This window comes from Hippopotamus amphibius, chromosome 6 (genome assembly GCF_030028045.1).
Source record: "Hippopotamus amphibius kiboko isolate mHipAmp2 chromosome 6, mHipAmp2.hap2, whole genome shotgun sequence".
Classification (NCBI taxonomy): domain Eukaryota; kingdom Metazoa; phylum Chordata; class Mammalia; order Artiodactyla; family Hippopotamidae; genus Hippopotamus; species Hippopotamus amphibius.
The window spans coordinates 134489697-134503023 of NC_080191.1; the positions used below are offsets into that span (position 1 = coordinate 134489697).

Below are 13327 nucleotides of genomic sequence, written 5' to 3' on the forward strand. Positions count from 1 at the left end.
TTGTTGAAATATTAATTCTTACTGTTAATTATATTAATTCTTATTGTTAAGAATCTGCATTGGCAGGCAGATTCTTAACCACTGAGCCACCAGGGAAGTCCCTATCCTTTGCACTTTGAATGTCATGAAATATCTCCAAGAGTTTCTTTAATTTTAAGTATTTTCTCGGAGTCAATTCCTCTGGGACATTGGTATCTGTTTTATCACAACCACCCATTGATGTTGATAAGTTTGCCTTCACGAAGTTCCTCTGACTGCACATCTAGCGGGGCTTAACATGGCAGCAGTGTCTACCTTGCCATGGCCAGCAGTTTCTTCTATAATTCCATTTACATTGGTTTTGAAATTCACTTCCAGCTTTTTTTTTTTTTTCTGCATATTCTGTGTTCTTGGTTTTGATTTCTTTTTTTTGTTTTTTTTTGTATTTTTTTTTAATTATTTTTTTGGGGGGGTACACCAAGTTCAATCATCTGTTTTTATACACATATCCCCGACACCAAGTTCAATCATCTGTTTTTATACACATATCCCCGTATTCCCTCCCTTCCTTGACTCCCCCACCTCGAGTCCCCCCCACCCTCCCCGCCCCAGTCCTCGAAGGCATCTTCCATCCTCGAGTTGGACTCCCTTTGTTATACAACAACTTCCCACTGACTATCTATTTTACAGTTGGTAGTATATATATGTCTGTGCTACTCTCTCGCTTCATCTCAGTTTCCCCTTCACCCCCCACCCCCTCCCATGCCTCGAGTTCTCCAGTCCATTCTCTGTATCTGCGTCCTTGTTCTTGTCACTGAGTTCATCAGTACCATTTTTAGATTCCGTATATGTGAGTTAGCATACAATATTTGTCCTTCTCTTTCTGACTTACTTCACGCTGTATGACAGATTGTACTGCTATCCACCTCATTACATATAACTCCATCTCATCCCTTTTTAGAGCTGAGTAATATTCCATTGTGTATATATGCCACATCTTCTGTATCCATTCATTTGTTGATGGGCATTTAGGTTGCTTCCATGTCCTGGCTATTGTAAATAGTGCTGCAATAAACATTATGGTACAAGTTTCTTTTGGGATTATGGTTTTCTTTGGGTATATGCCCAGTAGTGGGATTACTGGATCATATGGTAGTTCTATTTGTAGTTTTTGAAGGAACCTCCAAATTGTTTTCCATAGTGGCTGTACCAACTTACAGTCCCACCAACAGTGCAGGAGAGTTCCCTTTTCTCCACATCCTCTCCAACATTTGTTGTTTCCAGATTTTGTGATGATGGCCATTCTGATTGGTGTGAGGTGATAACCTCATTGTGGCTTTGACTTGCATTTCTCTGATGATGAGTGATGTTGAGCATCTTTTCATGTGTTTGTTGGCCATCTGTATGTCTTCTTTGGAGAAATGTCTATTTAGGTCTTCCGCCCATTTGTGGATTGGGTTATTTGCTTTTTTGGTATGAAGCTGCATGAGCTGCTTGTATATTTTGGAGGTTAATCCTTTGTCCGTTGTTTCATAGGCAATTATTTTTTCCCATTCTGAGGGTTGCCTTTTAGTCTTGTTTATGGTTTCTTTCGCTGTGCAAAAGCTTTTAAGTTTCATGAGGTCCCATTTGTTTATTCTTGATTTTATGTCCATGATTCTAGGAGGTGGGTCAAAAAGGATCTTGCTTTGATGTATGTCATAGAGTGTTCTGCCTATGTTTTCCTTTAGGAGTTTGATAGTGTCTGGCCTTACATGTAGGTCTTTAATCCATCTGGAGTTTATTTTTGTGTATGGTGTTAGGAAGTGTTCTAATTTCATCCTTTTACATGTTGCTGTCCAATTTTCCCAGTACCACTTATTGAAGAGGCTGTCTTTTTTCCATTGTATACTCGTGCCTCCTTTGTCAAAGATAAGGTGCCCATATGTGTTTGGGCTTACTTCTGAGTTCTCTATTCTAGTCCATTGATCTTCCTTTCTATTTTTGTGCCAGTACCATACTGTCTTGATCACTATGGCCTTGTAGTATAGTTTGAAGTCAGGAAGCCTGATTCCACCAACTCCATTTTTCCTTCTGAAGATTGCTTTGGCTATTCGGGGTCTTTTGCGTTTCCATACAAATCGTAAGATTTCTTGTTCTAGTTCTGTGAAAAATGATTGATTTGCTGTACTTTCATCTTTGTTGGTCAGACCTCTCTTTGGATTATCCATATGTGTAAAACGGCGTGTGGATTTATCACTGGGCAACAAGGAGGCAAAACAATTGCACTCTTGGCTGTTTGTTGTGCAGTGACGCATCACCAGCAGACTTTGAAAGAAGGGATGTGATTGGCTGCTAATCATGATGTTCAGCTGCTATTTATGTGATGATTTTTTGTACTTTATGTAATTACAGTTAATATATGTTAACTGAAATTGGAACCATGATGTTGGGAATTGCTTTTAGTTAACTCAAATAAACATGGCATGAAATTTTTGCATATCAGAGTCATGCAAAGTGAGAACTCTACCTCTAATATGAAAAAACAGGTTGTACTTGGATTTGGTGAAAATTGTGAAGGTGATAATGGAACTAAATCTGAGATATTTACACAATAATATAATGGTCTTTCAAAAACACTTTATTCTTTACAAAAAATAGATTTAAAAATTTTTAGATAAATTCCTTAAAGGGGAATATATGTGTCTGTGTGTGTATGTATACTAAGACTAAGGGTAAAGGTCTGAAAGGAGAAAGTTTTAGCATTTCTTGCATTAATATATTCTGTAAAATTCTGTTTTCTGTGATCTGATTATTCTACATTGCTCGATATTCTTATGATTAAAACCTTGATTTTGTGATCTGAGGAATTCCTTCTGGCTTATGATTGGGTCCCTCTCACACATTCTCCTCTGTAGATGGCTGTGATTGTTGTTTTTTTCATTACTGCAGTGAAGAAGTGTTAGTGGTGTTGTGAGGTCTGCATTTATTTTTTAAATTTATTTATTTATTTATTTGGCTATGCCTAGTCTTAGTTGCAACATGTGGTATCTTTAGTTGTGGCATGCAGGCTCTTAGTTGTGGCATGTGGGATCTAGTTCCTTGACTAGGGATGGAACTCAGACCCCCTACATTGGGAGCAAGGAGTCTTAACCACTGGACCACCAGGGAAGTCCCAGTCTGCATTTATTTATTCACATAAATGTAGAGGGAAGAGGGGTGAAAGGGTTATGCAAATGCCTAAGGGGCTGGAAAACTACAAATATATGTCTGTTGTAAATATTTGAACATATTGAAGAGCATAAAGAAAGAAGAAATTTTAATAGTCTACTGTAGTTCCATTAATACTCAGATACTGCCTCTGTTAATATTTTGGTATATATCTGTTTATACATTTCTTTTTCAGACATGTACATACGCTCTTGCACTTTCACACAAAATGTTTTAAAATGTGGTCATATTCTATAGGCTTCCTCCAAGTGGATTTCTAGGGTACATACACATTTCAAAGCTTTTTCTTATGTAAAACATACAAAAACAGAATAGAGACTAGACTAAAGTGAACACAATATATGTATTGCCCAACTTTAATGATTTTAGTACATGGGCAGTCTTGTTTCATCCATACCCACCTACTCTTGCATTATTTTGAAGCCAGTTCAGGTAAATAATTTAGCACGCTCCAGATAAATATTTCAGCACACGTGTTCTCAATGTAGACTTGTCAGAGATAAGATTTAAAAACATTTAAAAAATTTTAGTGTTATGGGTCAGATGCATGTATATATTTTCCTCAGGTAATACAAAAAATCCTAATAAAGTGAATTTGAGTATGCTTATATACTCTGGCAGGAAACTCTCAGTTCTTCATCAGTATGTGTCTCATAGGAGTGCTGTGACAGTTAGAGTGATCATATAATTTATTGCCCGAACTGGCATGCTTTTGAGATTCGAAGGAGGCACTATTAATAATAATGCCAGTTTAACAGACATGGCACAAACCGGTACTATATTTTGGCACAGCAGAACTGTATGTTTACCCTCATATTGGGTAATGCGCATAAGATGCATTAAACATAAAATGAGTATATCATGTAGTCAGTCAATGGTAGCTTTTATTTATGCCTGTGTATGGATATGTATAAAAATTTTTCCTTTAAAAGAAGTGCTTTGAGTTGGCAACTCAAGATCCTAAGTTAACAGTTTCTGTTTCTGTGTGTTTTTGGAGTGGACAGTGACCACAGTTTTTAAAAGTAGCTCTAATTTTTATAATTAAGAAGACATTTGTGTTAATATTTGCAGCTGGAGAATGCTGGAGGAGACCTTAAGGATGGCCACCACCACTACGAAGGAGCTGTTGTCATTCTGGATGCGGGTGCTCAGTACGGGAAAGTCATAGACCGAAGAGTGAGGGAACTGTTTGTGCAGTCTGAAATCTTCCCCTTGGAAACACCAGCATTTGCCATAAAAGAGCAAGGATTCCGGTAGACTTTTCACTTATGTTTTTCTGAGGAGGCTGAGCTTAGATTGCAGGATATTTTATTATAAATTTGCTTGGGCACTGAATTTTTTAATGAAAATAAGACATGGAATGGTTTTTACAAGAAATTTCCCATGACTTTGGGAATTAAAAGGAATTAAAATTAAAGGAAAAGATTACATTAATTTTACTTGCATAGTTTTAAGAATTTATCATTTGAATATCTTGTGTTTTATAGGACTTCTGGATCAGACAGATTTGGCTATTCATTCATTCATCCCAGATCATTTGATCAAAGGAAAAAATGTATATATAATGGCTAGAATACTTAAATTAGAGAATTCTGTGTACAACGAGTCTCTTTTGCTTCCTATCCCAGGAGACTAGTTTCTAAATTATGAAGACTTCTAATTTAAGGGCTGATTCCATAGCTTGTACTCTTAAAACTAGTCAAAATGACATCCAGCTTATATATAACTTCTTCCTTTAACAACTATTTCTGGTTAATGCTATGTCTTTTCTCTTAAAATTAATGTTAGTTTTTTATTAAAAGTGTTATTCAGAAGTAAACAACTGTAGTTTATATCCTTAATTAGCTCTTAAGCCTTAATGCTGTATTTCTTCCAAAATACAATGTCTGATTTTTCTTAAAAGTATGTTTCCCCATTAGACAAATGGTTAACTTTTAAAAACTTCACAGATATGTCTACATTATCCTTTCTTGTTTTTGAAGTAGAGTGAATTGCAAATTACAAAAGGCAGATTTACATTTAACTCTGTTCTAGTTTTAGGATTTAAATTAAAAACAGCTATCTCCTGCTACATAACACAGGGAGATCAACTCGATGATGGGTGATGACTTAGAGGGTTGGGCTAGGGAGGGTGGGAGGGAGTCTGGGAGGGAGGGGATGTGGGGATATCAGCTGTATAAATACAGTTGATTCACTTTGTTGTACAGCAAAAAAGAGCTTAAAAACAAAAACAAAAAAACAAAACAGAAAAACCAAACAATAAAAACCAAAACCAAAAAACCAAACCAAAACACCAAAAAACAGCGATCTCTTTTAAACTGTGGAATTTTAGAGTAAGAAGGGACGCTTTATCTAATTCAACTGTCTTAATTTGCCAGTGAGAACCAGTTTTAAGGGAATCAAAATTGCAAGAAATCTGAATGGCTCTCTGTCAAATCCAAGCTCCATCATTCTCCCAACCCAAAGAAACAGACAAAAATCCCCAGCAAACTAATCTAGACCAACTGTTTTGGAATAGGGTATCCAATATTGGCAATAGAAGTCTATTTTTTTTTTTTTTTTTGGTCACCTGAGTACCTGATCATAAACAGTTTCTAGGTCCTGCTTATGCCTATAGCTTCTTTTCTCTGTAGAAGAATAGGAACTATAGCACTGTGGCTTTCATTATTATAATCCTTTCTGCTGAGAGCTATTTGACCACCCTTTCTCTAGAATAAATTTTAGGTTTATGACATGAGAGACATCTTAACCTGTGCTTAGAACCTTGATCTGCTTGTTCAAGGTGTCTGGAGTGCCTCAGGACTTACTGGGCCTTGCAGTTGCAAGTTGTTTCAAAATAATAGCAGGGTAGAAATAGAAAACTCAGAATGAGTGATTAGCTCTTCTTGAGACTTACTGAGATAAGAATTTTCATAATTGGCTTAAGTGCTGCTTGAGTTTTATCCTTGACTAAGTCTATTGCCTTTTCTTTTTAATAGTATTAAGAATCTTATAGCCTTGAGTTGTTTAGCAGATTAATGAGGGATGCTGGGCAGTCCCATGGTGGTTATCCTTTATAAAACTAAATATCGTACTGAAATTCTGGAGATCTTGATTATTAAGTATGTGTTATAGAATTTTAGCTTCTGCATTTTTAAGGAGCTAGGTTACATATCTACTCTTAGGGCTAGCCCCATTCCCCTTTAAAATGGCACATTTATCACCTGGCAAGATTGTCTTCAGTCTCTTTTTGCAAGAGATAAGCTAACAGACAAAATGTACACCAAAATTCGTGTTACCGAAACAAAGTTCAGAGAGTAGGGCTTTTGTGCTCACTTAAATTATTGTTATATATTTCAAAAAAAATACATAAGCTTGTTAAATAATTTTTGTGGATTTGACATATTTTTCTGGGTGTATTACAAGTCTAGCATTTTAGTTTATACGTTTTTACATGGCAGGCAGCCACTAATTATGAAGTGAATTGTAGTCCACGTTTGTTTGTAAGTAGATTTTGGTTACATCTTGGAATGCATTTTCCTTTAGAAATATAGATAAATCAGGACTCCTGCAAACTCAAACTTAAAATGAGTTTGAGGATACCTTAAATTGAATAAAGGGCATAAGTATGCCTGTATTGTGTATGTGGGCATGTGTGGCAAACTGGAGAGCATGAATAGTTTGATGGTGCAAGTCTCTCTGTGATTCCAGTTATTTGTAGCCATGTAAGGGTAAAAGTCCAGTGTTAGCAGATTTTTTCCCTCGTTTTTCCTAAAGAAAATCTAGAAATCTGAATTTTTATGTAAAAAATCATAATATTAAAGTGTTCTTAAAAGTTTTTGATTGCATGCTGAGGACCAAAGTTAGCTGTATCAGAGGCCAGGTGAGGAATATAGGCCTCAGTTTTCAGCTTTCTTTAGATGAGTAATTCTGTTCGCAAGTTAACCCATAGGATGCTTTATAAACTGTAATGTAGTTAAGTGATAATACTGACCAGGGTTCTGAGAGCAGGGCATATGAGGTAAGTTGTGTTAGTTCCTATTCCTGGGTCTCAGGTAAAATTGTTGGGAATATTGGACAGGTTTTAAGCAGGCAAAGTTAGGTAATTTTCACATTTTCTGCCATTCTTTATTGTAGAGTATTTTGCCCTCCATAATCCAGGGCCTTCGTGATACCTTCACTTGTTCTACTGTGACCTGCTTTATTCCTTAGCTTTCAGAAGACCTGTATTTTCACCATCTCCCTTTAGAATTCTTATTTACTTTCTCCATTGATGAAGAAAACAAAACAAATTCAGGCTAACCTTCATAGATTGGAAGTTTGTGCTTATTAATAAGTGATTGTTGAATTAATAAACTTCCACATATTGCAATAAAATAGAGTAAAAATAATTAAGCTGTGTAGAGGACTTCAGGTTCAATCCCTGGTCAGGGAACTAAGATCCTACATGGTGCCGCCAAAAAAAAAAATTAAGTTGTGTAGGAGGCTGTTAATTAACTGTGATAGAATCTGGATCTGCTGTAGTATACTGAAAACATAGCAAAAGCTCTGAATCTGTATCGAGTCTCCCTCAGTGGTACAAGCAAGGGAGGGCATAGACCTTGTATAAAAATTAGCAATTAGAGATTCTTCATTACTCTCTTCCTTAAATCCGCAGTGCTATTATCATCTCTGGAGGACCTAATTCTGTGTATGCAGAAGATGCCCCCTGGTTTGATCCAGCAATATTCACTATTGGCAAGCCTGTTCTTGGAATTTGTTATGGCATGCAGGTACATACATCTGTGAATTTGCCTTAAGAGTTAATTTATTCTGCTTGTGATTCCTACTATATTAGTATTTTCTGTCTTTAGAGTATTTAGGATATTTAGTTGTATAAGTTGTTCATATTACAACTGTTTATGAATTGCTGCACTAGTATGGCAGAACTGATTTGAGTGGTGATTTTCAGGAAAGGAACTATGTTACTGCTTACAACAAAACACTGTCCATTAAAAAAAACTTAGGCATTTAAATATACATAAAAGTTGCTCAAGTAGTTCACAGAGCTCCTGTATACTTTTACTCAATTCCCCAATTATGACATTTTTAACCATTTTGAGAGTAATTTGCAAACAAGGTGTTCTGTTACTTTTGTGTCCTAAGTACTAGAATTCTGTCTTACATAACCATAGTACAGTTATCAAAATCAGGAAGTTAACATTGACTCAGTGTTAGCCTCTGATCCACAGATGGCATTCACACTTTTCTGTTTGGTCTCATTAATGTCTCTTGTAAGTCATGAATCCAATCTAGGACCGTGTGTTGTATTTAGTTGTCATGTCTCTTTACCTTCCTTTAGTTTGGGATTATTCCTCTATCTTTCCTTCTTGTTTATGACCTTGGCAATTAAAGTACATTCCAGTTACCTTATCGAGTAGTCCTCAATTTTGGTTTGTTTGATAACTTCCTCATTGTTAGACTCAGGTTATGCATTTTTGGCAGAAGTACCACAGAAGTAATGATGTGCTCTTCTCAGAGCATCTCATTAGGAGGCACATGATGTCAATTAATATCATGATAGGTGATGTTCATTTTGATTATTTGGCTAAGATGGTGTGTGCCAGGAGTCTCCATTATAATGTTAAGTATATGTAGGGGAGAGGCCAAGGTGGTGGAATAGGAAAACCCTCAGCTCACCTCCTCTCATGGGGACACCAAAGTTACAATATTTAGAGAGCAACTGTTGATGGGAATCTAGCAGAAAAGAACCTCTACAACTAAAGATATAAAGAAGAAACCACAACGAGAAGGGTAGGAGGGTCGGAGACGCAGTCAAAACACATAGCTCTGGGTGGGTGACCCACAAACAGGAGAATAATTACAACAGCAGAGGTTCTCCCCAAGGTCAGAGCCCCATAGGGCTCCCTAGTCCAGGGGTCCTTCACCAGGAAAATGAACCAGTGGGGCTTACTTTTGGGAGAGACAGAGGGTTGTGGGAAATAGGTTCCACTCTTAAAGGGAGCACACAAAATCTCACACTCCAAGACCCAGGGCAGAAGCAGTAATTTAAAAGGAGCCTGAAAAAAATAACAAAAAAATAACAGGAGCCTGGGTCAGACCCATCTGCTGATCTTGGAGAGTCTCTTGGAGAGGCAGGAGGCAAATGGAGCTCCCCTGGGGACGTAGACAGTGGAGGCAGCTATTTTGGGGAGATTATTCTACCATGAGGAGACACTGGTGTTGGTGCCATTTTGGGATCCTCCTCATTTTAGTAAGTGAGCAAAACAGTGAATTGTCTTTTTTTAAACAATCTGGTTGAAACTTGTGTATTGATATGAATAATGCACAAAGAAGCTGTTCAAAAGTTGGAAAGTGAATAGACCAATATATTTTCTTCTAGCTGTCTGGAGCTTTCAGTAAAGGAAGGAAATATAAATCAGTGTTCACATAAGAATGAATATTTTTATTATTCCTATTCTTGATACAAGGGCAGAATATTAGAAATCACTGATTTGCAAAACAGCTTTACCAGATTTCATTTCTTGCTAATTAATTGTTATGGTTTTCTACTGATTTAGAGGAAATGCTGACTAAAAATATGCAAAGTACAAAATCTGTAATAATGGATATTTTCTTGTCTAGGCCACAAAAATTTTATAGTAAAAGGTTCTTTTTCCCCTGTTAATGTTCTCTGAAAAGTCAACTGGTGATTATAAATTTGACTTGGATAATAGCTTATTTTTAGATTTTCCCATCTAGTATTCTAATGTTTTCTCATAGGCGCCTGCTTCCTGATCAGATTGAACATTGGAAATTGTGCCTGAGTTTTTAAAAAAATATATCTTTGCCCCATGATTTAATGTATTTAAATAATTTATTGATCTTCCTTGCCTGAGTAGTCAATATTAATCAGAAAGCACAACTTATAATTACAATTTTTCTTTTTTTAATTTTTGGCTGTGCCACATGGTAACTGGGGGTCAAACCCATGCCTCTTGCATTGGAAGTGCTGAGTCTTAACCACTGGACTGACAGAGAAGTCCAGCACAACTTATAATTAAAAAGTTTTTAGTATATTGAGAAGCATTATAACATTTTGCAAGGAAGAGTCTCACATTTTTTTTAGCACCCACTTAGAGTGAAATAGGTCTGGAACATCTCCTTTAATTTAAATGATAGTGGCTGACTGTTTCTCCAATTACGTCAGTATCCCCTAAAAATTGTAGGCCGCATTTATCTGTCATTCAGTAGGGAACTTATGGTAGCCAGAGGCAAGCCTGCTTATGTTAAATGCGTAAAAAATTTTACCTTTGTCATCTGAACTTTCATAGTAGGATAACGGAATAGGCTGATCTTGGTCCTTTGGGCAGAAATTGTCTTCCTATAAAATACTGATGTAAATAATACCACGTAGCTAATACATTGTTTGTAAAGGACTATTGCTCCTTAGTGACTCTTAGTTGGGTACTTTTTTCACCAAAAACCTCACTCTGTAATATACCTTTGCCCCCTCCATGGCATCCTGAGATTTTAGTTATTTCAGTGTCTTATGCACCATCTTTCCCCATTAACTCTTGTTTTTTTAATTAATTAACTTTATTGGCTGCCTTGGGTCTTTGTTGCTGCATGTGGGCTTTCTCTAGTTGTGGGCGGCGGGGGGCCAGTGTGGTTCTCTTGTTGAGGAGCGCGGGCTCTAGGTGCATGGGCTTCTGTAGTTGTGCACGGACTTCATTGCTCTGTGGCATGTGGGACCTTCCTGGACCAGGGCTTGAAACCATGTCCCCTGTATTGGCAGGCAGATTCTTAACCACTGCGCCACTGGGGAACTCCCTTCCTATTAACTTATCAAGAGTCTTTCTGATTGCTTCCTGGTAATTCTTTGCTTTGGAAGAAAAAAGTCTGTCTTACTCCTTGCTCCCTTTATCTCTATTACAGTTTATCTCTCAGCATAAGAAATAGAATATTAGTAGAACTTTTGAAACTCTCTTTATGCTTTTTTCCATTCCACAATCTTCTGTCTTTCTGCAAGAGGTAGCACTGTCCTGAATTGTTATTCATTTCCTTTCTTTTTGTCATAGCTTTATACATATTGTATTTCTAAATAATATTTAGTTTTGCCTATTGACCTTCATATAAGTGAAATCATACTTTGTGTATTTTCATTTTTGGTTTTGAGATTCATTAATTTTAAGTTATTTTCACTGCTGAATTTATTGTTTGAATGTAGCACAAATTAATTATATACATTCCACCATTAGTATCGCTGATATTTTCCCAGGTTTTTGCTGTTACAGATACTGCCATGAATATTTTTGGACTTTTCATCTGGTATTGTACATACACAGACTTTTCTCTAGGCTAGGCATTAATTGAAATGCCGAGTCTCAGCTTCATTAGGAAATGATATTTGCCCCCAAAGTACATTCCCAGGGCAGTATATGAAAGTTCCTTTTCTATATTCCTGCCAGGCCTTGACAAGGTCAGGGATTTTTTTTTTTTTTTTAAATTTACCTAGCTGAAGAGGTGTTAATGGATTTTCCTTATTTTAAGATTCATGTGTTTATTTACCATTAGTCATTAGTGTCTGCTTTGCTGTAAAAGCTTATTCATGATTTTTGCACATTTTTCTGTTGACTTTTTAAAATTGTTTTTATATATGCTGGATCCCACTAAACTTTTTCCAATTATATATATTGCATATTCCTTCTAGATTGTGACTTCTCTCTTCACTATAATTCCATTTTTTTTAGAAGAAACATCTTTATTACAGGGATTTGGTTTCTTTATACGCTCCCACAGGTTTTGTCAAATTATTTTTACTGGCAGAATTTCTTTCCGTTTGCCCCTCTCAAATCTAAGATTTATTTTGAAACCTTGGCATATAAGACAGATAAGAGGAGAGCTGACCCAGTTGGAGTGATAGACCTTGGTAGACTTACAGGGGTCTTTTTTGAGGCCTTTAGGACCTCGAGGTTATCAGAAATCCACACTGAAAATCATTTCCTTAAGTCAAAATAGAATATTAAAACAAAATTTTAACATAGTAAAGTGTTTTACTTTACATAAAGTTATTCCCTCCTCCCACACACACACACACACACACACTTAGCTGGTTGTTCAGCTCCTTGTATTTTCACCCTTAAGTAGCATACGTAGTCAGGAATCAAGAATAAGCATGAAAGCCTTCTGAACAGGTGAGATAGCTTTAAATTTTACTGCAAGCCTTTGGCTTTGTGAAAGCCTTTAAATTTAGACTTTGTGGACTTTTAAACTGTGTGTATTCCAACAGCTTTGGTTGTCTTGATCATTTAGCTGTCTTCTAATTAAGAACTGCAAATTAGAGGAGGCAGAGGTGTACAAGGTTCATTGAGAAGAAAACATTCATTTTTTATTCAGCAAATTCGAATGACTGCTTTGGGCCACATACTTTGTTAGGCCCCTGGAGCTGGGAAGAGACCTGAAGATATAGGGGGAGAGAACATGGTCTACTTTGGTAATCACACTAGCTTGAATGGCTGGAATAGAGAATGATGGGGAAGATGAGAGGTGAAATTAGACAGGGGCAATGTATTGAAAAGTTTTTGTTCAATATAAGCGCTTTGGACTTTATCCTGTAGACAAGGATTTAGCAAACTACAGCCTGCTGCCAAAGCTGGCCCACTGCCTGTTTTTGTATGACCTGTGAGCTAAGAATGGTTTTTATGATTTTAAAATGGTTTTTATGATTGGAGCTGAAAAACATTTTTAAGAAAGAATTATACTTTGTGACATGAAAATTAAGTAAAATTCAAATTTCAGTGTCCATAAATAAAGTTTATTGGAACACCACCACATCCATTCCTTTAAGTATCATCTGTGTACGCGTTTGTGCTATGACGACAAGAGTTAAACAGTTGTTCCAGAGACAATAGGGCCTGCAAAGGCTAAAATACTTACTCTTTGGCCCTTTACAGGAAAAATTTACCAACCCAGATGTAGGTGATAGAAAGCCATTAAGAATTTAATCATGGACTAACACGATCATATTTATGTTTTAGTAGCTGACATTCGTAGATCTCTGGAATATAGGCTGGAAGATGGGCAAGACTGGAGGCAAGGAGACTGATTATACTGTGGCAGTGTTTCCTAAACTACGTGTTGGTTAAGGTGCTGCACAACGTGTTTTACATATGAGTCT

General features: G+C 36.6%; 1 protein-coding gene across 2 annotated transcripts in view; it reads left to right on the forward strand.

The window, feature by feature from the left end:
• Nucleotides 1-13327, forward strand: part of GMPS (guanine monophosphate synthase) — a 74637-nt gene that overhangs the window by 19167 nt on the left and 42143 nt on the right. For both annotated transcript variants that reach the window (XM_057739399.1, XM_057739398.1), the window contains 2 exons: nt 4261-4442; nt 7826-7940. In XM_057739399.1, coding sequence (XP_057595382.1) covers nt 4261-4442; nt 7826-7940 — 297 coding nt within the window. The remainder of the gene's footprint in view (nt 1-4260; nt 4443-7825; nt 7941-13327) is intronic.